General features: G+C 60.9%; 1 protein-coding gene across 1 annotated transcript; it reads right to left on the bottom strand.

Annotated features, from left to right (window-relative positions):
• On the bottom strand, positions 1-26843 carry PCNX3 (pecanex 3). Its single transcript, XM_054035956.1, has 35 exons — positions 25584-26843; positions 23165-23361; positions 22708-22813; positions 22124-22163; positions 21307-21402; positions 19542-20921; positions 19001-19130; positions 18506-18675; positions 17635-17731; positions 16964-17099; positions 16467-16627; positions 16007-16160; positions 15458-15490; positions 14838-15009; positions 14420-14530; positions 14004-14095; positions 13524-13633; positions 11996-12101; positions 11408-11500; positions 10625-10775; positions 10033-10180; positions 9305-9482; positions 8779-8887; positions 8073-8202; positions 7722-7780; positions 6949-7164; positions 6349-6602; positions 5678-5908; positions 5215-5318; positions 3368-3515; positions 2754-2984; positions 2308-2582; positions 1923-2131; positions 1088-1479; positions 1-544 (listed from the first exon to the last, which is right to left on the bottom strand). Exons 1-35 carry the CDS (start codon positions 25734-25736, stop codon positions 359-361), a joined length of 6558 nt encoding a protein of 2185 aa, XP_053891931.1. The 5' UTR covers positions 25737-26843; the 3' UTR covers positions 1-358.
• Between the last annotated feature and the right edge of the window lie 1119 nt (positions 26844-27962).

Raw genomic sequence — 27962 nt, 5'->3', positions numbered from 1 at the left:
AACCATCAAAAAAAAATCAAAAATAGTGTTATTCGCTTGGGTCCCAACCCCCCTTAAATACAGCGCTGGGGGAGCAGCGCGGGGGAGCAGTACTGAGACCGAGGAGCAGTTGAGTCTCTGGTGGAGAGGACCCCCGCCTGCCCCTCCCCCACTACGGGGGGGACAGTACTGTTGTCCATAGGGTCCCCTCTGGAGTCCGGTGGGGGGAGGCAGGGGCAGGTGGAGGAGGAGGAGCCATTAGCCCCCTTATTGCTGTCCAGGGTCCTGAAGGCGTGCGGGGGGCACTGTGTGGTGGGACCAGCCCATTGGTATCAATGCGAGGGATGGGGAAGACAATGGCTGCTCCCACTGCCCCCCCTCAGTACTGGTGCTCCAGGAGTGGCTGGGCGGCAGGGCTCTCCTTCTCCCGCTGCCGGCCCCACTCAGGTGGTGGGGCACCAGGGCCAGGCGGCTGCTGCTCTGGCTCTGCTAGTGGGGAGCACTGCTGGGAGGAGTTGGCCTCCGTGGTGTCAGCAAGAGGGCCTGGGTCCGGGGGCACAGAGGGCTGTGGGCAAAGAAACAGATGGGTTACAGGCTAGATGGAGGGGATGGGGGACTGGCCAGGATGGGGCCCCACGGGGGATAGGCTGGGCTGCTTGGGATGGGGCCCTATGTGGGACAGAACGGGTTGGCGGAGGTGGGGAACATCCAAGCTGAAACTAATCCCAGGTGCCCTTCAAATGGCTTCTCATAGGAGCGGAGGCGGCACACAGCTGCCCCAAGCCGGCTTAAGGGCTTTCCATTAGCACTAAGCTGATCTGCCAGAGCTGGCCTGAGCCACCTGCTTGGCAGGGGGGTGTACGGTGTGTCCAGGGGTGATCCCTCCCACGCACAATGAAACAGCCGTGTCTGATATGGAGGGGAGCTCTGTGCAGCAGACACAGCCCCTAAGGGAGGGGGCAGCCATCCATGGTGCCCTGGGTGTGGGAGTGTGGGGAATGAAAGTAGCTCCCCCAGGCCACACGGTGTGGACGGAGGCGGGGTCTCCCCTTCGAGGCAGGAGGGCTGGGGTTTCCCTGAGGTTGTGGGGGAGGGTGGGCATTCTCACCTGTGCTCTGGCACTGGTCCCCCGGGGGGGTGTGCCCTGGGTGGTGCCGATGCTGGCGGGGGCCCCTGGGGAGGCATCTCCCTCGCTCCCCCCCAGCCCATTGAGCCCCTTGCGGCCAGGCAGGCTCCACTTTCCACACAGTCCCTCATAGGCAAAGGTGGCCGAGGTGCCCAGTGCTGGCCGTAGGGGCAGCGGGAGCGGCAGGGGGGCCCGGCCTGGCCCTGCTCCCTCGACTTGGGAGGCCATGGAGGCCAGCGAGCTGGTGCAGGACAGCTGGCTGCCGGAGAGGCGGTGGGCAGGCACCCAGGGGGCGGCAGGGGGGGCTTCGCGCCGGCTCTCCGGCACCGGCCGCACTAGCCAGTTCTGGCCCAGTGGAAGGCTTTGCTCTGATCCTGTGGGGAGATGGGAACGTTAGAGCTGGCATGGGCCAGAGACAGCACCCTGAGCCCACCCCTGGCACTGGCACCCACTCCATCCCCCTGCTCCAGCTCCCAGTCCTCAGCGAGATAGCCCCACCCCAACCCCTGAGAGACAGCCTGGTGCCACCCACCTCATCCCACCAGGCCTCCCAAAACACCCCCAAGCATTGCACAGATGGGCCCTACCTGTGCCTGCAGCCAGATGGCTCTTATCCAGGGAGGGGACACTTAGGCAAGGGGTCAGGGCAGAGAGAAGAGCAGAACCCAGGAGTCCCAGCTCCTAGGACCACACCTGCTCTAACCCACTAAACTCCCCCCATCCCCCCGCCGAGCTGGGGAGGGAACCCAGGACTCCCAGCCCCCCTACACCCCACCCCTTCCAGAGCAGGGAGGTTTGCTGCTGGTGGTCTCCATACCTGGCTGAGGCTGGGCAGTGGTGACGGGTGGCTCCTGGGGGTTTGAAGCCCCCGGGGTGGCCATGCCCATGCTCGGCCCGCCTGGGGCACTGCTCCCCTGCTGCCCATGCCCTGCAGGGTTGTTGCTGATGGACGAGGAGCCTCCGCCACAGTCCGAGTCCTCAATATTCCCACCGCTGTTGCAGCCAGCACCGCAGCCCTTCTGTAGCCTGTAAGATGAGGCACAGGGGCATCAGTTCATGGAGAGCACTGCATCCCAGCAGGGGACACTGTAGGGAGCGGGGCAGGAGCACTGGCTGTGGGGGGAGCTTATGACTACTCCAGCCCTGGCCTCTCCCAGCAGGGGGCGCTATGGGAAGCAGGGCAGGAGCTCCGGAGTGCTCACCTCTCCCAGCTGCTGATGAGCCAGGTGGAGATGTTGTGCAGGCTGATGGGGCCACCCCAGAGGGAGCGCAGCTGGGGGTGGCTGCCAGCGTAGGAGGTGGTGAGGGGTGACACGTAGATGGGGTAGCCGATGGGCTGGTCGCAGGATGAGTTTATCATGTTGCGCAAAGCCTGCTTGGCGTTCTGGATGCTGCCCCGCTCTGGGTTGCGGTTCCGCAGGAACACCAGCTCCTGCTGCTGCCCGGCCCAGAGCCCTCGCACGCACTCCCGGTTCACCTGGCCAAGGAGAGAAAACGGGGTGAGGGGTGGTCGGGGGTTCTAGCCCCAGCTCCGCGATGGGAGTGGGGTCCAGTGGTTAGCGCAGGAGGCTGGGAGCCAGGACTCCTGGGTTCCATCCCAGTTCCGGGAGGGGAATGTGGGCTGGGGGGGGGGGGGGGGGTGTCTCACCTTGATGACGCGGAAGCTCAGGTAGCGTTTGTTGAGCATGATGATCTTGTACTCGTCGCTGGCGTCATCCATGACGTGGCGCAGCGCCAGCAGGGCAGGTGTATTGGCAAGGATGGCGCTGCGCCAGGCTGGGTCACCCTCGTGCGAGATCACCATCTTCTCCTCGTTGGCTGTGATGGCATCATACAGCACGGCTGGGTCCTCGTACTCGTCCGGTGACGTGAAATGGTCCTGCGTGGGAAGGGGGGGGGTGGTCACAGGGGGAGGGTCACGACCCCCTGACCTCCAGACCCTTCCTCTCCAGCACAGTCTGGAGGGCAGGATCAGGAGCTGGATCATCTCCCCTCCCTCAACAAGCTAATAGGGTTACCCCTCCTCTCCTTCCCAGTGCTTCCACACCCTCCCTGCCAGCAGGCCAGCCCACCCCTCCCCCTCCCCTCTCCCCCAGCCAGTCACCCCCACCCTCAGGCCAATCCCCCCCCCATTCCCTAGCATGCAGGCAGACGACAGGAGAAGCCCTCTCCCCTCCCCCTGCACACGGCCCTTAGGGCATGGACGAGGGGAACCCAGTGCCCATCTGCCCTAGGGGAGGGGCCTGCAGGCAGGGGTGGTACCTGGTGCAGTTTGAGCGACATGCGGACACCGGGTGCCACCACGCGGTGCAGCAGGTCCATGTCGGCGAAGACCCACTCGTCGCGGGGCGAGGTGATGCGGAAGTCACCCTTGAAGAGGGCGTGCAGGCCGTACAGGAAGGGCTCCAGGCTGTGGGGATAGCATGGCTCAGCGGGGGATGGGGGATCTGGTCGCCAGGCTGCGGGCAGGTCCTGCCAGTGAGGTGGGGTGTCTCACAAATTCATGGCATGCCAGGTCAGAAAAGACCACTGGATCGCCTCGTCTGCCCTGCTGTACAGCCCAGGCCAGACATCCCTGTGCTGCCTGCACTGGAGATGGAGACTCCACCCCTGACCATTGGAACAAACACCCCAGGGCAATCGCCCGCCCTGGCAAACACGGGTCTTGTTTCTCATTGGAGAGCGTCTGGTTGGCTTCCAGCACTGGTTCTTGTCCTGCTTTTCCCCACTAGCTTAAAGGCCCTCTGGCACCTGGGGGTTCACCCGGGAAGGTATTTATACAGTGATCAAGTCACCTCTCCATCGGCTTTCTGATCAACTAAAGACACGGCACTCATCCACTCTCTCCCTGCAGGGGTTTTCTCTAGTCCTCCAATCACTGCTGTGGCTCTTCTTTGCACCGGCCCCAGCTTCCCATTTAAGATGCAGCCCCCAGAAGGGGGCGCAGTACCCTAGTCCTGCTCTCACTAATGCCGTAGCCAGAAGTAAAACCCCTCCCTGCTCCTACTCACTATTCCTCTGTTCAGCCACAAAAGGGCCGCATTGGCGCTTTTAGCCACGGCGTTGTGCTGGGAGCTCATGTTGAGCTGTTTGTCCCTCAGGGCTCTGCCAGGATGCCGTCCACCATTCTGCAGGGTCTGACCTACACTCCTCACCCCTGGGTGTATATCTCTGCACTGGGCTGTATTAAAACAGTTTGTTTGCATAGGACCAGCTTAGCAAGTGATCCTGATAGTTCTGCAGGGCTGCCCTGTCCTTATCATTCCACCCATCTTTGTGCTACGCACAGATTTTATCAGCAGTGATTTTATATTTACTTCCTGATCCAAGAGGAGGGTGACTTGATCACAGTCTATAGGTATCTACAGGGAACTAAATACTGATCACAGGCTCTTTGATCTAGCAGAGAAAGGTCTGATCCGATCCAGTGGCCGGACATTGAAGATAGACACATTCAGAGTGGAAATAAGGCATACGTTTTCAACAGTGAGGGTCACTGGAACAATTTACCCAGCGTCATGGTGGATTCTTCATCACTGGCCTTTTTAAAAATCAAGACAGAATGTTTCCTGTAAAAACGCTGCTCTAGCAAGTATTTTGGGGAAGTCCTCTGACCTGTGCGATACAGATGGTCAGACCAAATTGTCACAATGGTTCCGGCTGGCCTGGGAAGCTATGAATCAGTGATGAAAATGTTGACTCGTGTGTGGCCACGAACCGATCCCCACAGAACCACCAGCACTGGGTGAGCAGTCCCCCCGATAACTTTCTGAGAGCTGTCAGTCAGCCAGAGATTCAGCCACTGAACGTGGGCTTTACTGATACTGCACAGCGCTCGTGTGTTATCAGAACACTGTACAACAGTCTATTACATCTGCACAGCATCAACCCATCTCATCACCGAACAAAACCACGTTTCTTTGACAAGACCTATTTGACTAGCATTAATTATACTCCCAGCCTTCCATTTGTTATTAAACGAACCCCATATCTGCTTTCCCATTATTTTGCCTGGTAGACAGGCTGGGGGAGGGCCTCACTGGCACGGAAGGGAGTCTCTTGCCTGGTAGACATGCTGTGGGCAGGGGCAATGAGGGAGGGCGTCTCACCTGGCAGACAGGCTATGGGAGGCTGTGCCCAGTGCCCGGCGCCCCAGGATGCACAGCCCAAAGCAGAGGGTGACCAACGGGGAGTCCCACTCCTTGTCCATGGGCTGCAGGAAGAGAGAGGCAGCTGTGAGGGGGAGGGAGGAGAGGACAGAAACCCCACCCACCATGGAGCACAACACCTCTTGCTTCTAACAGACCCACAACTTCCTATGTAGGACTTGCCCCATGGGGATAGAACCTAGGAGTCGGGGCTCCCAGACCCCCCACTCTAACCCACTAGACTCCCCCCTCCCCTCCCCTGCCATTCACTCCCCTCCTATCTCAGAGCTGGGATAGAACCCAGGAGTCCTGGCTCCCAGCCTCCCCTGCTCTAACCCACTAGACCCCACTCCCTGCCCAGAGCTGAGCCAGATCCCAGGCTCCCCTCGCTCTTGGGTGCAGGCCCTGGCATCCAGGTGCCCACCTTGTCCCTGCGGCCGGCGCAGTACTGGATCCAGTCCAGGTAGACGTTGCAGAAGGAGGACAGGGTGACGCCTGCCATGCGGGGGTCGTAGTCCTCGTCAATGTTCAGGTTGAAGGTGGGATCGCTGTCGGCGTAGCTGGGGGTCATGCAGGGGCGCAGTGCCTCCTGGATCACAGTGTTCCCCAGCCACTCCTCCAGCTTGGATGAGCATGTCACATAGTAGATGATGCTCTGCCGGGACACACAGAGTTAGACGTCCAGAGCACAGGCACACAGAGAGTGCCCCCCAGGCACAGACTTCGGCACTGACCTCCATGAGCCAGCCAGTCCCCTGCCCTGGGGACGGCTCAGGGCCAGTGCCCACTAGAGGGGGAAGGCCCCGGGTCCCATTTCCTGGCCTCTCTCTCCCTCCCTGCACTGCAACTTTCCCTGCCTCCCACCCGACCTCCTCTAGCCCTTCTTGCTGAGCCCCCAACCCAACTTCTCTTGCCTGTTCCTGCCCCCAATTCCCATGGGTTTTCCCACCCCCTCTACCCTTCAGCTGCACCCTCCCTACCCCAAGCCCTATCCCCCACCCTGTCTGCCCTCTGCCTTGGGCCTCCAGGCCTCATCCTCAAGGCCCTGCCCCCATTCCCTGCCCCAGGTGCCACCTCCAGCGCTGGCCCCCTCACCTTGACGTAGTACGTGATGAGGATCTTGCGCAGGTCAAAGACCTGCAGCATGGAGGCGGCGTTGTTGTCGCTGATGCTGTACCCCTCCAGCACGTACTTGGTGGCCGCCACCTCCCAAGCCAGCCAGCGCTGCCCGAAGGCTGCATTGAATGACAGCATATGGGGCAGATGGCCCGGCTCACAGCAGCAGCAACCCTCGTCCTCCTCCACACCTTCTGTGATGGCCTCCACCTCACGCTGCTGGCAGTACGTACCTGTGGGAGCAGGGTGTGAGTGGAGATGCCAGGGACTCCCTCAGGGCAACCCACCGCCATGGGACGGGACGAGAACAAGCAGACAGGACACTGGGCTGGTTGGGCCTGCTGGGCTGGCACAGAGGCAGGGAGCGGGCAGGATACCATGCTGGGTGGGCCCATGGGTCTGATCTGGGGGAAGGGGGGCGGTACCAGGCTGGGTGGGCTGATGGTGGCCTAGCACATGCTATGAACGTATGAGTGAGGTTACTAGACGGCTAGGGGCCAATGGGGTCTGCGAGAAGGGCCCTATCCAGGCCAGAACTGCAAGGCTCCCAACTCCCCTCAGCCAGGGCCCGGCCCTCACCCCGGAACTCGAGGCCGCGCAGCTGGAAGGTGACGAGGCCATTGCCGAGCTCGATGAGGTGCACGAGCGCGTTCAGGTAATCTGAGGCCAGGATGAAGCAGTCACCGGTGGCATAGTTGCCCCAACGGCCCAGCAGCAGGTCCCCACACAGCGTGTGCTGTAGGGAGCGCGTCAGGTGCTCGTAGAAGATTGAGTTCAGGTTGTTGTCATCAGCGCCTGGCATAGAAAAGGGATCTGAGGCTGTGGGGGCTCAGCAGGGGGCGCTCTCCCAACACAGTCCGTGCTGACCCAACACAGCACTAGGGGGTGCTGTGCTGTGCTGTAGGGGGCGCTCTCCCCTCACAGTCCGTGCTGACCCAACACAGCACTAGGGGGTGCTGTGCTGTGCTGCAGGGGGCGCTCTCCCCTCGCAGTCCGTGCTGATCCAACACAGCACTAGGGGGTGCTGTGCTGCAGGGAGTGGCGGGGGTCAGTAGCCAGAGCTCTCCCCTCACTGTCAGTGCTGGCCCCAAAACCCCAGCATTTCACTAGGGGGAGCTGCACTGCACAGAGCAGAGGGCTCAGCAGGGCGTGCTCTCCCCTTGCACTCACTGCTGGTCCTAAATCTCCAGTGTGGTGCTAGGGGTCCTGCTGCTCAGAGCAGGATGCAGCGGAGTGTTCAGAGGGGCGTGCTCTCCCTTTGCAGTCACCACTTTCTGGGCTGGGGAGGCCAGTCCCCTTGGCCCCGGGCACACGGTAGACATGGGGGCTCAGCGGACACACTGGATACGCACCTGGGTTGCGGTCGAGCTGGGTGGCCAAGCGGGTGTTGGAATGGTCGACCCTCTTTGTGCTGGGGAAGTAGGAGAGCCAGGTTAGCAGTGCGCCACTGGACCCCTGCACAGGTTTCCCACCTGGGGTGGCCCCCTGCAGCTCTCGGTTAGGCCAGGAGGGGGCCAGCCTGGACAGGAGAGACTGGGCTAGCATATGTGTGAGTGGGGAGGGGCCGGCTGACCCAGTGGTGGGGGCATGAAGGGGAGGGAAGCTGGCTAGGTGGGGTGGGGGATTTGAGGGGGCCTTGCGTGAGGGTGTGTGGTGGGGATGCAGGGGGCCCTGCTGGCTGGGGGAGGGCGTCTCTCACTCACTTGTAGTCGCGCTCCCAGAACTTGACGGGGCGGGCGTATGACATGATGAACACAGCGCTGCCCAGCAATGGGTTGAGTGGGGTGGAGAACAAGGCCGACAGCACGGCCTGCACGAACAGCATGGCTGAGTCTGGGGGCGTCAAGGCAACAACCCCTGTGGAACCACAGTGCCCCGTTCCACCGCTGCCCAACTGCCACAGAGCCATGGCACCCCATGCTGCCGCCGCCCAACTGCCCCAGGGCCCCGCCCCACTGCTGTCCAACCGCCGCCGCCCAACCGCCCCAGGGCCCCGCCCAACTGCCCCGCCACTGCATTGCCACACTGACCTACCAACTGCCCTACTACCACCCCATCCTGTCACCGCCCAACCACCCTGCCCAACCTCCCCAGTGCCCCGTCCCACCGCCGCCCAACCACCACAAAGCCATGGCACCCTGTCCTGCCACCATTCAACCGCCCTGGTGCCACACCCCATCACTGCCCAACCACCGCCCACTATTATCCCACTAGCACTCCATTATCCCATAGCCCCCTCCCCAGACTCCCTCACTATCCCATAAGCCTCCTAAGTAATTCCCCTCCACCCAACACTCCTTAGCTCATACCCCCCTCCAGTCGTTTCCCCCATGCACATTCCCAGCAACTCTCATGCAGCCCTTGCCCTGCCCCTAGCTTGGGGCACCCACAGGCAGCTCCCAAGGATACGGGGCACGGCGAAGGGCTGGGCAAAGGCATGGAAGGCTGAGCCCCACGTGATCTGCCAGGGGGCGATGTAGGTGAGCACGAAGCGCAGCTTGTAGAGCAGGTCCCATAGCTGGGGTGGAGTGGGGAAAAGAGAGAAATATGTCACACAACACAGAGCCCAGCTCAGCCACAGGGAGCCAGTACCACTGGGTTCTATCCCAGTTAGGGAGGAAAGGGACTGAGGTGTAGTGGATTAGAGTGAGGGGACTGGGAGCCAGAACGCCGGGGTTCTATCCTGAGGCTCCCTGCGAGACTCAAATGCTGAGGGATCCTCAGACAGCAGGATCATGCTGGGCGGGGCAGTTCTGGTACCTATTGCACAGCATCAGCGGAAACCCCAGTAGGAGTGAGTGCCAGGGAGTGTGGGAGCAGAATATTGCTGAGTACGGGAAGCAGGGGATTGTGGGTCCATGAAGCAGAGCAGGGAGCAGTCACTCTGGGTACGTGGGGCCCGGGGCGGCGGCGAAGCTGAGGGGCACGTGGGCACCTTGCTGAAGAGGATGGACATGACGAAGTAGTCGATGAGGAAGCCCTCCGAGTAGCGCTGATAATCGAAGTGGAAGAAGAGGACGGTGAAACCTAGTGCCACGTACTGCTGGGGCGGGCAGCAGAAGGAGCAGCGCAGCAGCTTCATGCCAGCCATGGTGATGAGGAGTGCGCGGCAGCTGGGGGCAAGAGAGAGAATGTGAGGGGGCACCGGAGCATGCAACCCCCAGCCCAGCCAGGTGTGGGGCAGGTAGCCCTGCCCCCCCTTCCTAGATTGGTTAGTTAGACAGGAGAGAATGCTTAAAAACTAACCCAGAAGCAGTTTCCAGACCCCCCCCTTTTCTATTGTGAGTTTCTACTTCCCGACCTGTCTGCGCAAAGGGGAAGATTAGAAACTCTCCCTTCGCAAGGGCCTGCCGCCCCCTGCCCAGCTCACTGCCTATTACTCCTGTCCCAGGCCCCCCTTCCTGCGCTATATCCAGTTCTCGCTCCCAATTGCTTTTCATGCTGCGTGTGAACAGCACCGCCACTAGTGGGGGGAGCTGGGTGGGGCTGGGATGTGTGCTGCCGACTCAGCCCCAGGGAATGTGGGAGGCAGAGGGACCCTGCAGGGATCTGCTCCTTGGGAAAGGAAGGACCCCCTGAAGCAGCATTAGGGGGAGCTGTAGTCGGGAGGCTTGGCCGGTGCCGCAGGGGGTGGAGCCCCAGGAGGGGACTGCAGGTACCTACTAGATGCAGATCTTGTCCTGGTGGGGGGCACTGACTGAGTGGGCATCCACCGTCAGGGCATTGAGCACCACGGCTGGGTAGATGAAGTACTTCTCCACGCACTGCAGCCAGGCATACAGCTTCTCGAACCACATTAACTGGGCCGCGCCTGTGGGGCACACACGGTTACTCCCCACACCCACCAGAAGGCAGCAACACGGGGACAGCATGTGGTTCTAATGCACAGATAGTCCCAATGAATCCCACACCCAACAGCAGGGATCCCTCGCCTGTGCTGAGATGCAGCTGCCTCTGGGGTGGGGCACGGGGCGGTTTATAGAGGGATCCTTCGCCTGCGCTGAGATGCAGCTGCCTCTGGGGTGGTTTTTAGAGGGATCCCTCCCCTGCGCTGAGATGTTTTCCATCATGTGAAACATGACACCTCCAGAAGAACAGGTCACCCTACTAGCACGGCACTAGGACATTGGCGCCAGGAGCCCCTCTACCCTGCTGCTTGCAGCACAGCACCCGCTGGCATCATCCTGGGGCATTGGAGCCAGCCCTGATGGGGAAGGGAAAGTGCCTCCTGCTGGGCACACTCGGGAGCACTTACTGCGCACTTCGAACTGGCTGTACTCGCGCGGCTTCAGCACAGGCAGCGAGAAGCAGAACCAAGGCAGCTGCTTGCGGAGCTGGGGCAGCAGGTAGTGGGTGAGCAGCCCGACCAACCCAGCCAGGGCATACAGCACATAGCCTAGAACAGACTGAGCACCCAGAGGGATCAGGGCATCTGATGGGACCCCAGTCTGCCCCCAAACAGTCCACCCCACACAGAAGTCCCCAGAGCCTCCCTCTCCCAAACACCCCCCCGCCCCGCTCCACCTACCCAGCTGCCACCCACCACACTCATGGCAACCCCCTCCCCCCCTCCTCCTCATAGCCCAGCCCCTTCCTTCCCCTCCCCCCCCCCCCCAGCTTGCTGTAACTCCCTCTATGGTCCACTCAGAGAAGCAGGCTGGTGTGATGGTCAGGACTCCTGGGTTCTACCCCCGCGGTTCCAGGGCACTGGGGTCTGGCGGGTCAGGGCAGGAGATGCTGGGAGTCAGGACTCCTGGGTTCTATCCCACCTCTGCCAGGGGAATGGTGTATAGTGAGTTAGACCAGTGGGAGACTGGGCACCAGGACTCCTGGGTTCGTTTGTCTGCCTGCTCAGCTGTTAGCATCACCATAAACTACCAAGAAGGGGCCCCTGACACAGCCTAGTCTCACCCCACCAAGCTGCCATGCCCTCTACCTGTCCCTCCTGCACCCACTGCCGCCATGAGCTGCGATGGCCCCAGGCTGCCCGAGGAGCCCCATCACTGGCGGCACCCCTCCCTCTCAACCCAGGCGGTACCTTGAGGGCGATGAAGACGGTGCTGGCACTGACGGCGAAGGTGAGCACTGCGATGACCACACACATGACCAGGTCTGAGTGCAGGATCTCCCTCTGGGGGTGGGGTGGTGTGTGCGTGTGAGAGGGAGCAGCCGGAGCCACCAGCCATATGCACCCCTCCACACAGAGCCATGCATGGCCCTCCCCCTGCCCAGCCATGGGCCCCCCACCACCCACCTCCAGCCATGCCTAGTCCTAATTCCCTCCCCCATGCAACCCCTCAGTCAACCATACCCCCCCACTTCCAGCCATGTGCCACCACTGACCACATTAATCCAGGCACCAGCTGCTTCCATTCGTCCCTATCCCCACCCCAATCTTCCCAGCCATGTGCCCTGCCCCCACATATCCATACCCACCCATCCAGCCCCTATCCTGCCCCATAATCCCAGCCTCGTGCCCCCTCTGCCCCACACCCGGCCCTTCCCTGGTAACCCCAGCCATGTGCCCTGTCCCCCACCCACGCATCCCCATCCCCCCAGTAACCACAGCCATTTATGCCCCATCCCCTGCCCCATAAGCCCAGCCATCTACTCCGCCCCTCCTCACCAGGGAGTTGCGCAGTTTCTCAGGCAGCGGGTCCCGAATCTCAGCTGGTGCGTTCTCCACGTTTCGGTTCTCAAACTCAGGGAAGAGCTTGGTCCGGATCAGGGACCTAGGAGGCAGGGCAGTGTCACTTTATTGATTTGAACTGGGACGATATAGAACATGGTTGCAACCAAAGTCCTGTAATGGCACCAAATCTTGTATAAAGGAGGTCAGATAAGGTGTCTAAGACAAGGTTATGGTTTGCTGGTTATGATTATGCTGTCTATATGTGTGTATCAATTTTGTAGTTGAAGTTATGGATATTGGCTCTATACTGTCTGTATTTCAAACTTATGCTATGCTTCTGGGTGACATCCCAGACAAGCTGGTGTTAGCTCTGCCTAGCCTGCTTGATGGCCCATTAAGGACCATCAGCTATACAACTGACCCATTGAGAGAAGGCAGATATGCCTTGTAACTCAGCAAAGTATGCAGGCACTTGCCCGTGTGACTCCAGACTCCATTTTGCTGTAATTTTCCACAGTAAGGACAAACAGGTGTTCTTACACGTGGAAAAGACTATAAAAGGCTGATGCCTCATCTCCATCTTGTCTTCAATCCTGCTTCATACCTCTGGAGGAACTTTGCTACAAACTGAAGCTCTGAACAAAGGACTGATGACCCATTCCAGCTGGGGATGTATTCCAGAGACTTAATTTGAACCTGCAGTTTATTCTATTGTTACTGCAAGCCTGAACCAAGAACTTTGCCATTACTGTATGTAATTGATTCCATTTAACCAATTCTTGCTCTCATCTATATCTTTTTCCTTTTATGAATAAACCTTTAGATTTTAGATTCTAAAGAATTGGCAACAGCGTGATTTGTGGGTAAGATCTGATTTGTATATTGACCTGGGTCTGAGGCTTGGTCCTTCGGGATCAAGAGAACCTTTTTTTCCCTTTTACTGAGGTATTGGTTTTCATAACCATTTGTCCCCATAATGAGTGGCACTGGTGGTGATACTGGGAAACTGGAGTGTCTAAGGGAATTGCTTGTGTTACTTGTGGTTAGCCAGTGGGGTAAAACCAAAGTCTTCTCTGTGTGGCTGGTTTGGTTTGCCTTAGAGGTGGAAAAACCCCAGCCTTGGGCTGTAACTGCCCTGTTTTAAGCAATTTGTCCTGAATTGGCACTCTCAGTTGGGTCCCGCCAGAAGCAGCTCGTTACAGGGGGTTATAGGAGTTCGTTCCCTCCTCACAGGAGCAGCATCGGGAGTGGGCCCCGGACACCTCAACCTCTCTCCACGGGGCCCAGCCTGGCATCCCCACGACAGAGCATCCCCCTGCCGCACTCCCCAGGACAGATTTGCCATCCATGGCCAGGGGACAAACCTTTGTCCTCCCAGAACTAGGGCTTGAACCCAGGAGTCCTGACTCCCCGCCCCCACTCTATCCCAGCAGAGTGGGGATAGCAGGCAGGGGCCCTGGCTCCCAGTCCCCGCAGTGGAAGATGGCCCAGCCTGGCTCTCCCCCAGCCCTGGGGTACACACCACAGCACAGTGGGGTCGCTGCTCTGGCGACTCAGGTGGTAAGACAGGGCGACCAGGAGGCCGCAGAACACGGAGAAGAGGACGGGGACGTGCTGGTCACCCCACGGGGCCTGGAGAGGAGAGAGGAGAGAGCATGAGTCCCGGTGCAGGGAGGCCCCCCCAGCCTCAGAACCCCCGGCCCATCGGCACTCACACATCACACTGTGCCTCAAAACACAGCCCAGCCCACACGGAACCAGAGTCCTGGGACTTCCACCAGTCCTCCACCCTGGGGTTGGACTGAAACCAGGGTTGCCTAGAGGGGAAAGGCCCCATACCCCATTCGCCACCCCCGTCCCACCACCGCAGGGCCAGATGGGAGCTGGCGCCCCCTAGAGGGCAAAGGCCCTATACCCCATCCTGAGTCAGCCAGTCCCCCACCCTAGGGTTGGATCGGAGCCGGCGTCCCTTAGAGTCCTCCTCCCCCATGCACCCAGGTACCTTAATGGCTCCGAGGCAGAAGCCATAGAGGAGGACAGCGACCAGGAGACTGCGCAGGAGACTGAAGAGGGCAGTGAGGGGGCTGGTGGCAGCTAGGAAACAAGAGAGGTGGCAGGGTCAGTGTCAAATAGGAATATCCTCCAATTGCCCCGTCCAGGCCCTGTGCACACACCAAGGTTGCAGCACCACCTGCTGCCCAGCACTGGCACGGGGCAGCAACAGCAACACACCTGCCAAGCTAGAGAACCCAGGAGTCCTGGTTCCCAGAACCCCCTGATCTAACCCACCAGACCGCTCTCCCTCCCTAGAGCTGGGACAGAACCCAGGAGTCCTGGCTCCCAGACCCACCCTGCTCCCACTACTAGATCCCATTCCCCCTGTGGAGCTGGGACAGAACCCAGGCATCTGGGCAGTACCTGTGCCGCCAAAGATGTGCATATCCACCTGCTCCAGCAGGTACATGAGGCAGGTGTTGACCTGGGGCAGGAGCCCGAAGAGGAAGATGGCAGGGAAGCAGAGGGTGAAGACTGTGAAGGACACCACAAATGCGGGGGTTAAATCAGTGACCCCCACCCCCGAATTCCCACTGCAGAGCGGGACTGCCTCCACCCCTACCTAGAGAGAAAGCCCCCCTCATACTGGTGAATGGAGTCCACAGAGAAACCTGGATAGCACCCCTTAACTCCTCGCTGGGGCACTGCAGAATCACAGAGCCCCTTACCCCCGGCTGGGGCGGCGGGGGGGGGCTGCAGCAGGGCACGGGGAGGTGGTGCCCCTTACCCCCGGCTGGGGAGGGCGGCAGCAGGGTGCAGGGGGATGGTGCCCCACACTCACCAGTGGTGACATCCCGGACACCGTAGAAGAAGTCTGTTGAGAAGAGGGTGAGCCCGTAGAAGGTGATGGGTGGGAAGGGCACAGCCCGGGCGCACAAGTCCAGCACCCAAATCAGCATGCAGGCCACGCAGAAGTAGACAGGCCGGCTGTAGGCAATGATCCAGTTGTGCCCCTGCAAGACAGCATGGGGTAAGGGGCATGGGGGCAGCCAAGGGGCTGGCCCTCCCCACATCTCAGGGGTGAGGGGCAGCCGAGCTCCCAGCTGGCGCTAGGGGCCCCCCCTGCCGCCAGCCACAGCCGACAGACCGGGCACTGCACGGGCCAAGGGGCCTGCACCCAACTCCCAGAAACCCCCAGCTCCCAGGAGTCTCCGTGCCTGCAGCACTAGGCACCAACCTACACTGAGGACTCCATGGCCCATTTATACAGAGATCCAGCGCTTGGTGCTGAGATGCAGCTGCCTCTGGGGTGGGGCACATGGCTGGTTAGAGAGGAATGGTTCACCCGGAGCTATAATATCCCACTCCCTGTAGCACAGCACAGGGGCATGGGGGCCAGCACTGATTGCAAGGGGAGAGTGCCCCCTCCTGGCCCTGCAGTCCCCCAGGAAGGTCACTTACGTGCATGGGGGAAGCAGCATCAGGCTGGACGCTCTGAAAAACAGAATCAAGGTGATTTTAGTGATGTTCGTTTCCCCAGTAAGCACTCACCGGAGCGGGGCTGGGAAGTAAAACGGGCCCAGCACCCCGCTGGAGGCGAGGAGCTGGGATTTTTGTGATTAGCCAGTGTCAGGGGCTGGATCTCACAGGCGAGCAATTTAAAAGGGCTGGGGTGCCCCCTGTTAGCCTGCCACAGAAGAGAGTGGTGGCACTGCCAGAGGAGAGTGCGTGAGTGGCTGAAAGGCCAGGACTGTCTGGGCACCGACAGCAGCCAGGCACAGGCAAGACTCCGTCACTCTGGAGGCAGGGGTACCAGTGCAGCTCACTGTGCTGGGTGCCCCGAGAACTGTCATAGTAGGGCTGAAGGTCAGGGTTAAGTGATCCCAGCAAAGCTGGGGCAGCCTGAGCGCACCCAGGGCTGAGATAGCAGGGGACTGTGGGTGAGGACTGCGGGGCAATGGCAAAGCTGTGCAATGCCCAGAGGACATGGCCACACAGGCGGGCTCTCACCTTGAGCAGCGAGTACTGGCAGCTGGCGATGACCAGGCAGAACTGGAAGACCCAGATGTCGCGGAAGAAGCCCTGCAGCAGCAGCAGGTAGCCCAGGAAGGCCACTAAGGACCCCAGAGACACCACGAAGATGTTCTCCATCACTCGCCGGTTCCTGGGGGGCCCAGAGCATGAGGCGGTGTCAGCCACTGTGGGCAGGTGCCAGCAGGTTCCCCAGGCACCCAGCGCTGCCAGGGCCCCAGTCTATACAGCCATAACCCGGGCAGCCTGCTGGATGGGCTTACGGAGCTGGTTCCGGTGGGGCGATAAACCAAGCTGCATGGGCCTATGGGGCTGATCGGTGTGTGCGGTGGGGAAAGCAGGCTGGACGGGCCCATGGGGCTGATCAGGGTGGGGTGGGGGGCAGTAATCAGGCTGGACGGGCCCATGGGGCTGATCAGGGGGTGGAGGAGAAACTGACCGGTCGAGAAGTGCCAGCAGCGCCAGCCGGTCGTAGCGCACCCGAATCCAGCGCCCAGGCAGCACCCAGTACTTGTAGTACTGCCGCGGCTTGGACTTGTCCTCGATCATCAGTGTGTTCTCCTGGGACTCGTGCAGGGACTCCTGATCCAGCAGGTCAAACTGGGGGGAGAGCAGGCTCAGTGGGGTGCAGGCACCCTGCCCATAGACCACCAACAGCCCAGCCAAGCCATGATAAGGGGGTGCCCCCTCCAGACAGCACAGAACCCCCCAGCAAACCACACCCCATGCAAACCCCCCCCAACAGAGATCCCACCCCTCTCATGGGTAACCCACTCACACTGAACGGGGTGCCCCCCACCGCAGAGACCCTGCTCCATCACAGAGACCAGGCCCAAAGTCAACCCTCCCCGCATCAGACCCCCCCAAAACCTCCCCCCATCTGCCAATAGAGCCCCCTTAATGGCCCAACTCCCAGGGCATTGACCCCCCCCTTACCTCAGGGATTTCCAGGGGTACCCTGCGCACCTGCATGCCCTGCAGCACCACAGGGCGCGGCTGCAGCAGCGACAGGGCGGGCGTCCCCTCGGGCACGTCGGTGGAGTTGAAGCTGGAGGAGTGCGAATGCCGGTCCCTGAAAGGGCAGCAGGGGTCAGGGACATGAGAGGAGAGAGTGAAGGAAGCAGCCCCGCCCCACCACAGCTCCAGATCCTGGACTCACGGCTCCACCACTGCATAATGAGCAGCACAGCGCCCCCTAGGGCCACACTGGACACTGGGGCCAGCACTGCCTGTGAGGGGGGAGTGCCCTCTGCTGGCCTCTCGCCCTGCAGCACGGCGCCCCCCTAGGGCCAGCACTGCCTGTGAGGGGAGAGCATCCCTGCTGGCTCCCCCAACCCTACAGCACAGCACCCCTTAGGGCCATGCTGGGGCCAGAACTGCCTGTAAGAATGCTGCCTACTGGTCCCTGCCCTGCTCCCTGCAGCTCCCAGGATTTCCCTGGGGGTTTGCCACCCAAACGCTGACCTGGCCCCTCCCAGCTTAGTAGAGGGCACCACAGACCCTGCCAGTGATTTCCCCCAAGCCCCGCCCCTCCCCGGGCACTCCCTAGTGCTGGGGACAGGGAGCAGCGTGCCATGACAAGCGGAGGAGAAGGGGGTGTCACTCACCAGGCGCTGTTGGTCACATGATCCACACTGACCTGCTGCCCCACTGGGTTCTCGTAGCCGCCTCCTGCCAGGCCAAAGGTGTAGGAGCGCCGCACACCTGCAGGGGGAGGCAGGGAGCCAGCTAGACTGGGGGACGTGTAGCAGTTGAGGAGGGGAGACCCCACAGCCATGGGGCTGGAAGGAACAGCCCCGCGATGGGACCAGCCCCTGGCTACAGTCACCACATCAGCCAGGGAAGCCCTGGCAAATTACAGGCCCCCCTCCGCAAGGGAATGCCCCCCGACTCTACCTCAGGTGGAGGGTGCCATGGGGAATAGACAGTTCCCCCCCCCCCGCTGCAGATTATTTATAAGAGCAGCAGCCCAGGGCTGGGATAGCAGGGGGCTTGGATAGGGATTGGGGGCACTGGCAGAGCTGGGCAGGAACCCAGGGGTGAGAGATAGCAGGGGGCTGCAGGTCAGGATTGAGGGGCACTGGCAGAGCTGTGTGTGGGGAGCCCAGGGCTGCAGTCGCAGTGGGGTGTGGGTAGGGATTGGGGGCACTGGCAGGGCTGGGCAGGAGCACAGGGCTGGGATAGCCGGAGGCTGTGGATAGGGATTGAGGGGCACTGGCAGGGCTGTGGGGGAGCCCAGGGCTGGGATAGCCGGGGGCTGTGGATCAGGATTGAGGGGCACTGGCAGGGCTGGGGGGGGTGGGGGGAGCCCAGGGCTGGGATAGCCGGAGGCTGTGGATAGGGATTGGGGGCACTGGTAGGGCGGGTGGGGGCGGGGGAGGTCAGTGGCACTGTTAGATTGCCACACTTTGTAACCTCCCCGCAAGCCCCAAGGCCCCTGAGGGGGCAGGGCAAGCCATGGGCAGTGAGTGTACTCACCACTCTCGTCGTAGAAGTAGTGCACGGCGCCCTCGGAGGTGTCGTCGAAGTTGCAGGCCTCGTGGATGGCGCCTCGCGGGAGCAGCAGGGAGCTGGCGAACTGCAGAGCTGAGGGCAGCGTGAGCGCCCGTGAGTGGGAGGAGGCACGGCCCCGTTGCAAGTCTTGCAGGCTGCAGAGAGAGGGGGACAGGGCGTCAGGCTGCGCCAGCCAAGGCTCAGCCATGAGCACAGTGTGGGGAGGCAGTGTTAGCAAGACGGAGGAGCAGGGCTGGGATAGCTGGGGGTTGCGGGTCAGGACAGAGTGGCACTGGCAGGGCTGGGGGGAGCCCAGGGCTGGGACAGCAGGGGGCTGTGGGTCAGGATCAGGGTGCCCGGGCCAGGCTGGGGGCTGGGGCCAGGCTATGCTGTTAGCAGACTCTGGGCTGTTTGGGGTGGGACTGAGCGAACATCTGCGTGGACCGGTGTGTCAGTGTCTTGTGTGGGGAGAAGTGTCACCTGGGTGGGGACCCCATCACTGAGGATGGGGGTGTGGGGTTGCTGCCCGCGTTGTGCCTCCGCCTCATGGCCTGGGTGCGTTTGACACTGCTCGCTCGATCCCGCTTGCTCCCCTCCTCACCTGTGGCAGCTGCAATGGAGAGAGAGAGAGCTGTCAGGAACCCCGGACTGAGAGTACCCCACCTAATGGGGACCCCCTCCAGAGGGCGCTGGCTCCGATCCAGCTCTAGGTCAATAACGATTACAAGTCAGCCCCATCTGTGAGACGAGCGTGCTGGGTCTCAACCAGGTTCCTAATGGGCCAGGAGGCCCCATCACACCAACCCCAGCCCTTCAGAGACTGAACAGGCCACAAAGGCTAAATCCCACTCTGTCCCTGGACCGGGGGGTCTCCATGCCAGCTGTGGGCTCACACACAGGACCCTGGGGCTGAAGGCTGGGGTGGGAGCAGTGTGCATGTTTGTATGTGTGTGTGGGGGAAGGGGCACATCACTCCCCACCCCAGCTCCCAGGGCTGCCAGAGCCTCCCGCGGCTGCTCACCTCCCCCGACGGCCCCCTCCTCCAGCAGCTCCCCCCTCCAACCAGGCTGGTTCGCCGACTGGCTGCGGGTGCTGCCCCCCGACTCCAGCCGCCGCGGGGGAAAGTGCTCCTGCTGCCCTGTTCGGGCCTCTAGGTCCGACTTGGAGACAGTGAGCACCGCAGTGGCCTTGCTGTCCCCACTGCCCCCGTCCATGCTGAGCACGCGGGCATGGGTCTTGGCGCTGGCCGTGCTGGCGCTGCGCTGGGCGTAGTGCGGGCGCTTGGGGGGCTCAGCAACCTCGGGGGCTGGCTCGGCCTTGGGGTTGCGGCGCGGGCGCTGGGGTACGGCCTCCGGGGAGTAGCAGGAGGTGCTGGAGGAGGTGTCGGAGCTATAGTTGTGCTGGGAGGGCAGGCTGGAGGCATGGCTCAGGTCACTGCCATCGCTCGAGTCCTCATCCTCAAAGAAGGTCTCGCTGTAGGCCTTGCTGTCTAGGATGGCGCGCACGGGGGCATAGTCCCGCGGGTACCCGCTGTCAAAGCTGCTGCTGCCCCCACCATGTTTGCGGGAGGGGCGCCGGCGCCCTGGCTTGTGCCCCGGGCGCAGCAGGGCCAGGTCTTTGGGCCGCACCACCTGCTCGGCTGGGCCCTCCCAGGGCTCCCCGTCGCCCCGCACAGTCTCCAGCGAGGCCAAGGTGTTCTGGGTATCGTCTGTGTGGCTGGCGAAGCTCAGCTCCCCCAGCAGGCCCTGCTCGGGCGAGCGCAGCAGCTCGCTGTCCGACAGGGCATCAGTGTCGCTGCCGTCCGGCAGGACCCCAGTGTCCAGGACCGGCGCCGCGTCCCCTGCTGGCCCCAGCGAGGGGCTGTCCAGGTGGGTGGAGTTGGTCTTCTCACTGCGGTAGCTGCTGAGGGTGCTGGGCGTCTCCTTGTCGGTGCCACTGAAGCAGCTGTCGGAGGAACCAGCCTTGCGGGAGCGCTCCTCGCTGGGCTCACCCCGCCCCTCCAGGGGCCTGTAGTCAGTGCCCGAGCGTCGCTTCTCCTTGCGGCTGCTGGTGCGCAGGATGGTGCGCTCGGGCAGCGCCAGGCTCAGAAAGCTCTGGCTCAGCTCCTCGCTCAGGCTGCTCTTGATCAGGGGGCTGAGGGGGGTGTCGCCCGCACTCTCTGATTCGCTGGCATGCCAGCTGCCAGGCAGCTGACGCGGGGCCCCTCCGCCCGGCCTCACCCCTGACAACGATCCCATGCCCAGGGGGGACTGGTCGGAGGAGTCTGTGCTCTGGATGGACGTCTGAGCTGGCAGTGAGGGGGGTGGCTTCTTCCCAGCTGCAGGGGGCTCTGCCTTGGGAGGGGGCACTGGGGCCTCACCACAGGACCCTGGGGCGAGAGAGGCCAGCTGCGAGTCGCCAACTGCAAGGGAGCAAGATAACATGGGTTACACAAACAGCAGGGAAACTGAGGCACGGGTAGGGCACCATGCTTACCCAATGAGCCGGGAACTGGGAATAGACCCCAGGAGTCCTGACACCCAGCCCCCCTACTCTAACCCACTGGACCCAGTCCCCTCCCAGAGCTGGGACAGACCCCAGGAATCCTGACACTGCACTCCAAGCAGTAGACCCTTTCCAGCAATAACACAGTGCCCCCATCCCAGGTCCCTCCTGGGTGCAGCTCACAAGCTGTTTACTGCACTGGAGGCGGAGATGCCCGGTTCCATTTTGTCCCCAGGAATCCTGGGAGCCAGGCTCCCCCCAGGCTGTACAGCCCCACCTCACCCCCCACGCAGGGCACCTACTGATGTTCTCCTGGGAGCCACGCTTGAGCAGCTCGCGGTCCGCCGAGGTGACAATGACGTTATTGCTGCCCTGCTCCCGCACTAGCTCCTTGATGTCTGAAGGGCGAATGGAGAGGGAAGGAGGCATTACTGGAGTGCAGGGGCTCCTGATCCCAAGGGGAGACCTGCCTTCCCCGCTCCCTTCGCACCCCATGCCACCCAGAATCGCCTACACTGCTGCCCTCTCCCCACCTTACACCACCGGCTAGAGACACCTAGGGCACCGCCGGGCTCCCCCCTCAGGCAGTGGAGTCAGGGGTGGGGCTTCAATATCCACAATGGATCCAGCAACTAGTGGGGCTCAAGTCACTTTAAAGGGGCTCCAACATACAGATGTTGCAGCTGTGCCCCCTGGGTACCTGCAAGTCTGAGTTTCTTTGGGAAACCTTGGTCTAGGTGGCTTAAGGAATGTAACATGGGGCCTTTCCCCTCTAGGGGGCGGTGCCTCCGATCCAGCCCCAGGGTTGGGGGACAACCTGGGCATGGAGAAGAGGATACAAGGCCTTTCCCCTCTAGGGGCCCCCAGCTCCAGTCTGGCCCCAAGGCAGGGGAGTCAATGGAATATCCACCCCCAACTCTGTGGTTCTGGTTGCCAGGGGAGGGACAAGGCAGGATATTAAGCAGCAAAAGGCAATCAGGGAACACCCTGGAGAGGGGCAATTCCCACAGCTGCAGCCCGGGGCAGGCTCCTCAAAGGGTCAGGGACCCTAGTGGGGGGCAAAATATTTGCACTGGGCCAGCTGGGCTACTGGGGGTGGGGAGCCTGCCACCCACTCACCTCTCACTGCTCCCGCGTCCTCCAAGTGGGGCAGCAGCTCCTACGAGGGGGAATCAGTCAGGGGGTTACATGCCAATGTCCCCAGCCAGGCAGGCCCAAGAGAGCCCTTCGCTGCAGAGGGCCCAACGCCCAGCCCTCCTGATGCACTGATGGGGCCTGCGGGGCATGGATGGGGTTTTCTAGACGCCCTGCTGCAGGGCAGCCACCACAAACCCTGATGCAAGCGTAACTGACCCAAACGCCAGGCTCAGGCTGCGAAGAGCATGCAGCAGTGGCTGTGGGAGGGCCAGGCGCCTCACTGATTGCACCGGGGTGAGGAAAGACAACTCTCCCTCCTCCCACCCCAAAGAGCCAAAGTGCTTTATAAATTAGAGAGGACTCTCCACCCCCAACACCCACCACTCACATGCAGAGGGGCTAGTTGTACATGGACCCCTTGCCCAGCACTCACACACACATACGCCTCAACTCCCTGGGCTGGGGAAGGTTGTAGAAACCCAGCTCTCCCAGGACGAGGGATCGCCAATGGGCACATCCCAGCCAGGAAGGCAACAGGAAGCCCAGAGGATCCCCCTAGTACTCACCATGACTTGGTTGAAACCAAATACTGAGTGCTGGGAGCTGCATCTCACCGGGGGTGTGGAGCTGACTTTCCGGAACACTGTCATCTCGACTCCCCCTCCCGGGTCTCTGCAGAGAGAGGGAGGGAGCATTGCATGGACATGCACTGACGGTTGAGCACAGTTAACACAAGCACAGAGGAGAGCAGTGTGAACAGACCTGATGCCCCGGATCAGACCAACAGGCCCCCAATGCCTGATTTTATATATATATATCCACCCCCCCCACACACACATAGTCAAGACCAATGAGCCAACCTGAGAAGCAGCTGAATCTCCATGTCAGGTAAAGGATCCCTGTATAAACAGCCCCCACATCCCACCGGCAGCTGTATCTTAGCACGAGGTGAAGGATCCCTGTACAAACATCCCTGGATCTCACTGCTCTCCCCTTCATGCACCCCAGATGCTGGAGACCCACCTGGCCAGGTTGCTGTCATCCCCTGCAGTGCCCTCCTCAGCCTTGGCCCCATCAGTCAGCACCGAGCCGGCCTTCTCCACAATCTCGCCCTGGTCAAACATGGTGTGCAGTCGAAAATTGATGGTCTTGATGGTGGTGAAGAAGACGGCTATAACCGCACAATATACGCCGGCTACCAGCATGCTGGGCGGCAGCACCTGGCAGAGAAAGATGGGACAGCATGGGGTTAGCACCAATCGGGGCATTAGGGGGCCACCATGCTCTCCACCAGGGACCTCAGCCTACTTCGCCTGCTACACAGAAACTCAGGCACTGACCATGACTTGTCAGGCTAAACCCAGGAGTCCTCCCAGGCCCTCCTCCTCCTCCCCTCTAACCATTAGACCCCACTCCCTTCCCAGAGCCAGGGAAAGAACCCGGCCTCCCAGCCATCCCCAGCCCTACTTTAACCACTGAACCCCACTCCACTCCCAGAGGCAGAAATAGAACCCAGGAGTCCTGCCTCCCAACCCCTCCCCCTCACCCCCAACCACTGGGTAACACTTCTGGTTGTAATCCATGGGCTCTATACACTCTTGGCCCCTTGGGGAAGCTGGTAACAGAGCTCCAGGTCAGCAGCGTTTGGGTCGCTTTCTCTGCCATCGCCTCCGTTAAAGCTGCTTGTTGAGATAGTGTTTAAGTGTTTTCAGCTGCCAAGGGACATTCATGCACAGGACTCCTGGTTTTTATCACCAGTGTTGGGAGCACAGTGCAGCCTAGTGGGTGACAGCAGGGTTCTATCTCCAGCACTGCCCACCGACTTGGTGTGCAACACTGGGCACTCTGACTCAAGTGAAGTTGATTTTTATTTACCACCCGTAACACCACAGTGCCAGGAGCCCCAGCCATGGCCCAGCACCCTGTCCCCAACACAAACTGGGCGAGTTTCACAAAATATCCCCCTGTTCTCTTTGGCTACAAACATTCCCCTGCAGCATCTGCCACATGCCCTCCACCCCGAGCCTTGGGTCAGAGGAGTGAAAGTGGCTTTCAATGCCCTTTTCGCAGCTAGGCTATTTCAATCAGTGCAGGTACAGGGCAGGGAATGGCATTGTGAGGGCCGGTATCAGGCCTGCTCTGGTTCTCTCGGTTTTCACTGCCTCGGGCATCACTTGTAACAGCAGCTCAAGCAAGGCCTTGTCATTATTTGTTTGTGTTACGGTTGCACTTACGAACTGCTTCCAAGCTCAAGCCTTCTCTTCCTCAGCAGGTATGCTCATAGCACGCCAGCCTCCAACTGAAATTGGGCACCCTGGTCACACCAGGAGCTGCCTGGACCCCTCTACTGCTCTTTGCCAAGATCAGGGGCACCCTCATGCCACACAGACCACTCAACTGCCCTAGGCAGAGATCGGGCAAGGACCCCCTGACCAAGACTGTGCCCTCCTCCCCCCATGGCTCCAGGCACTGTACAGACTCCTCTCCCCACTGAGACTGAGGCCCCCATTGTGCTGGGTGCTGCTTGGATCCCTACCCCCAATCATGACCAGAGCCCCCCACCACTGCACAGATCCCCCTCCTCCAACTGAAGGCTGCAGCTCTGTTGTGCTAGGAGCTGTGCAGACGCAGTGACAGGTGGTCCCTGCCCCAGAGAGCTCACAACAACAGGCAAAGGTAGGATCATCTCCCCATTTTACAGATGAAGAAAGTGAGACACCGAGGCAGGGCAGGACTGAATACAGGCATCCTACACTCCACTCCAACCCCTCACACACAAACCCATCACCCCTCTCTGAACCCCAACATGCCAATCACCCCCTCCACCAAAGGCTCAGAACTCCAGGGCCCCCAGTGACAACAAGGGACCGAGAGTCCCCTCTCGCCTAGAGTCTCCCACGCTGCTTCTAATTTCTGTGCCAAGTTCAGTGGTGAGGGGAGCTCATTTCCAGGGGAGAGTTAGCTCTGGGGATCAGGCCCTACATTACAGAGCAACAGCTCAGTGCAAAGCAGGGTCAGGGAGGCGCGGTGAGAAAGATACAAGTTCTACTCCCAGCTCTGCCACCTGTGGGGTGACCTTGGACCACATCCTTCACTGCTCAGTGCCTCAATTTCCCCTCCCACCCTTTGCCTACTTAGACTGGGAGCTCTTCAGTGCAGACAGCCTGTCTGTGCACAAACGGGGCAGGGGGCAACCTCAGTGAGGGGTGTCTTTACAGCACCCAGAACAACAGGGGCCCTGGTCAGAGTGCTAAGCCCTACTGAAATACATATGCTAAATCATGCCAGGGCATAAATGCAAGATCAGGTGTTGCAGGACCCCAAATTGGGGCATCAATGCCAGGACCCCACACCCCAGGTTACCAAGAGTGATGTGCACGAGTGGCACTAGTGTCAGGAGCCTAACTCCAAGTCTGCAGTGAGGGGCCTGAAGTGGACTCACCATGTAGAGCAGGAAAGGGAAGGTGAGCAGGAAGATCCAGGTATAGAGGTGGAAGCAGTTGGAGAAGGTGCTCTGGTGGGGATCGAAGAACCAGCCGCCCGTCAGCGAGGCCCAGACGCCCTGGCGCAGGATCTGCAGCACCTGCGAGCCCATGGCCACGGCGGTGCCTCTTCCTCCTCCCCCTCCGCCCGTTCCTGCTGCTCAGGGAACGTGACTGCCAAGCTTACACCTGTAATATCCTTCATCAAGGCAACTTGAAGGCCATGATCCACAGGCTGGGACCCCAAACACCAACCCCACCCCCCTCTCCCTGTTAAACCAGGCTGCACTCCTCCAGCAGGGATGGGCACCTCACACACCCACACGTGAGACCCTCAGCTACCGCTGCTGTGAAGTCTCACTAGCCATCCGGGGGGCTCTTCTCTCTCCCCGTCAACAAGCCTCCTCTCTCCCTCCACATTCACCACCTGACACTCCGTTCATGCCATTATGATTACTGGAGCGGGGTGGTCTCCACTGTCACAAGGAAATTACAATTAAACAGGCTGAGGAAGGAGGTAGGGTGGCAGGGAGCTAACTCTCCAGTGGAGGGGACTGCCTCAAGTAGAGGTGGGACCAACTGGGGGCATAGGAGAGGGCGCCCTGGGGAACAGGCTGGCACCTGCCTTGTTGCCGCTGAACAGCAGCCCAGCAGATGGGGACCCCAGGAGAGGGGCGGCTCAGTGAGGTGAATGGCCCAAGAAGGGTAGTGGTCAGCACAGTGGTGAGGGGGGACCGTGGGTGGGAAAGCACGACCCTGTGGAAAGAGTAGCTGGTGCAGTGGGTTAGGGGAGCAGGGCTGGGGAGGCAAGCAAGTGGGGACCAAGGCAGGAGGGTTGGGGGGCAGGGGAGCCAAGACAAGAGGGAGCTTAGGTAAGGGGCAGGGGTGGGGAACCCCACAGGTGAAGGACCCAGACAGCTGGGGGAACCCGAGGGTCGGGGGGCCCAGGAATAGGGGATGCGGACAGCGGACCCCACGGGTGAAGGGCCCAGGCAGCCTGGAGAAACCGCGGGTAGGAGGGTCGGAGCCAGCCCGAGCGGCGCCCACCAGGCACCCAAGAATGCTAAGGGGTCCCAAGATCTTGTTCACTTCCGGGGTCAGAGGTCAGTTCGGTAGCCCCGAGCGGAGGGGGCACCCGGCCGCGGCACCTCAACCCAACTAGAAACTGGGGAGGCCGGAAGAGGAGCCCCGGGAGCAGCAGGAACAGCAGGAGAAGCACGCATGCGCCGATCACCTCCCCCCCCCCATACACACACACACACACACACACAGACAGGAAGCGGAAGTGAAGGTGCTTGGGTCAAGTGAGAAACCGCTGACGGCTGAAGCATCACTGCGCATGCGCTGAATTGTTCCTCTATACGCATGCGCACTACTACCACGCTCCCCGGCCCAATGAGAAATTGTCTCTGTACGCGTGAGCAGATTTCGCGGAACTTTGTTCACGCATGCGCATTGGGTTTATTACCGCCATTCTTCCCTCTCAATTGGGTCCTTCGAGCGCTGAGGCGCTCGGAGGTGCGCATGCGTACACAAGTTGAGGGCCCTAAATGGGCAACTGATCCCCAAGGCGGATAGAGGATGGTGAACTGCGCATGCGCATGGTCCGTTCGTTCGTGCGCTCTCTACGTCTTAATTCCTATTGGACTGGGTAGTTTGATCGATATTTTATTCCCCCAATGAGCATTGAGGAAGGTTAAAGGGGTGTGTTGGGGGCGCGAATGCTCCCTAACTAAATAATAGGCTAGAGAAGAATGGGGTGGGGGTGGTGAGTGGGAGAGCTGAGCTGCATCAGTCTGGACTTCCGGGTGTCTGCCCGCCTATGGGGCCCGGTTAGCTGGGCACTGGCAGTCCCCATGGAGATGGATTTGGAAGGGTAGCCCAGGCTGTGGTAATGTCCATCCTGTCTCCCTACCAGGTTCCCAGGGGATGATGTTCACTGCTGCTTCATCAGGATCCCAGGCTCCTGGGTAGGACCTGGGGCTCTGATGGGGCACTGGCTGCCCCAGATGTATGGGGCCCACAGCCAATAATCTGTGACCCCGATTTGGATGCTTGATTCTTTTCCCCATTACAGGCTGTCAGTGGAGCTTGAACAACTCCACCCAGGCCTCCAGGCACCATCCTCAAAGCTTCACGTGTCACTTTGTTCGCTAGCTGCAGTAGTAGGCTAGTATGAAATAGGAGCCCTGTATGGAATATTGGGGGTAGAAAACTGGGTCAGAGTGAGTGGGGTTAGGAATAAGCAGGGTTCATACCCCTCATCCTCTCCCTCTTGCTGAGGGGAAGTCAATGGAGTGATGCCCAAGGATCAGGCCCCAGTAGGAAGCAATGAGGAT

This window comes from Malaclemys terrapin, chromosome 7 (genome assembly GCF_027887155.1).
Source record: "Malaclemys terrapin pileata isolate rMalTer1 chromosome 7, rMalTer1.hap1, whole genome shotgun sequence".
Lineage (NCBI taxonomy): Eukaryota > Metazoa > Chordata > Testudines > Emydidae > Malaclemys > Malaclemys terrapin.
The sequence above is the reverse complement of the archived record's forward strand: the minus strand, read 5'-3'. Positions and strand labels throughout refer to the sequence as shown.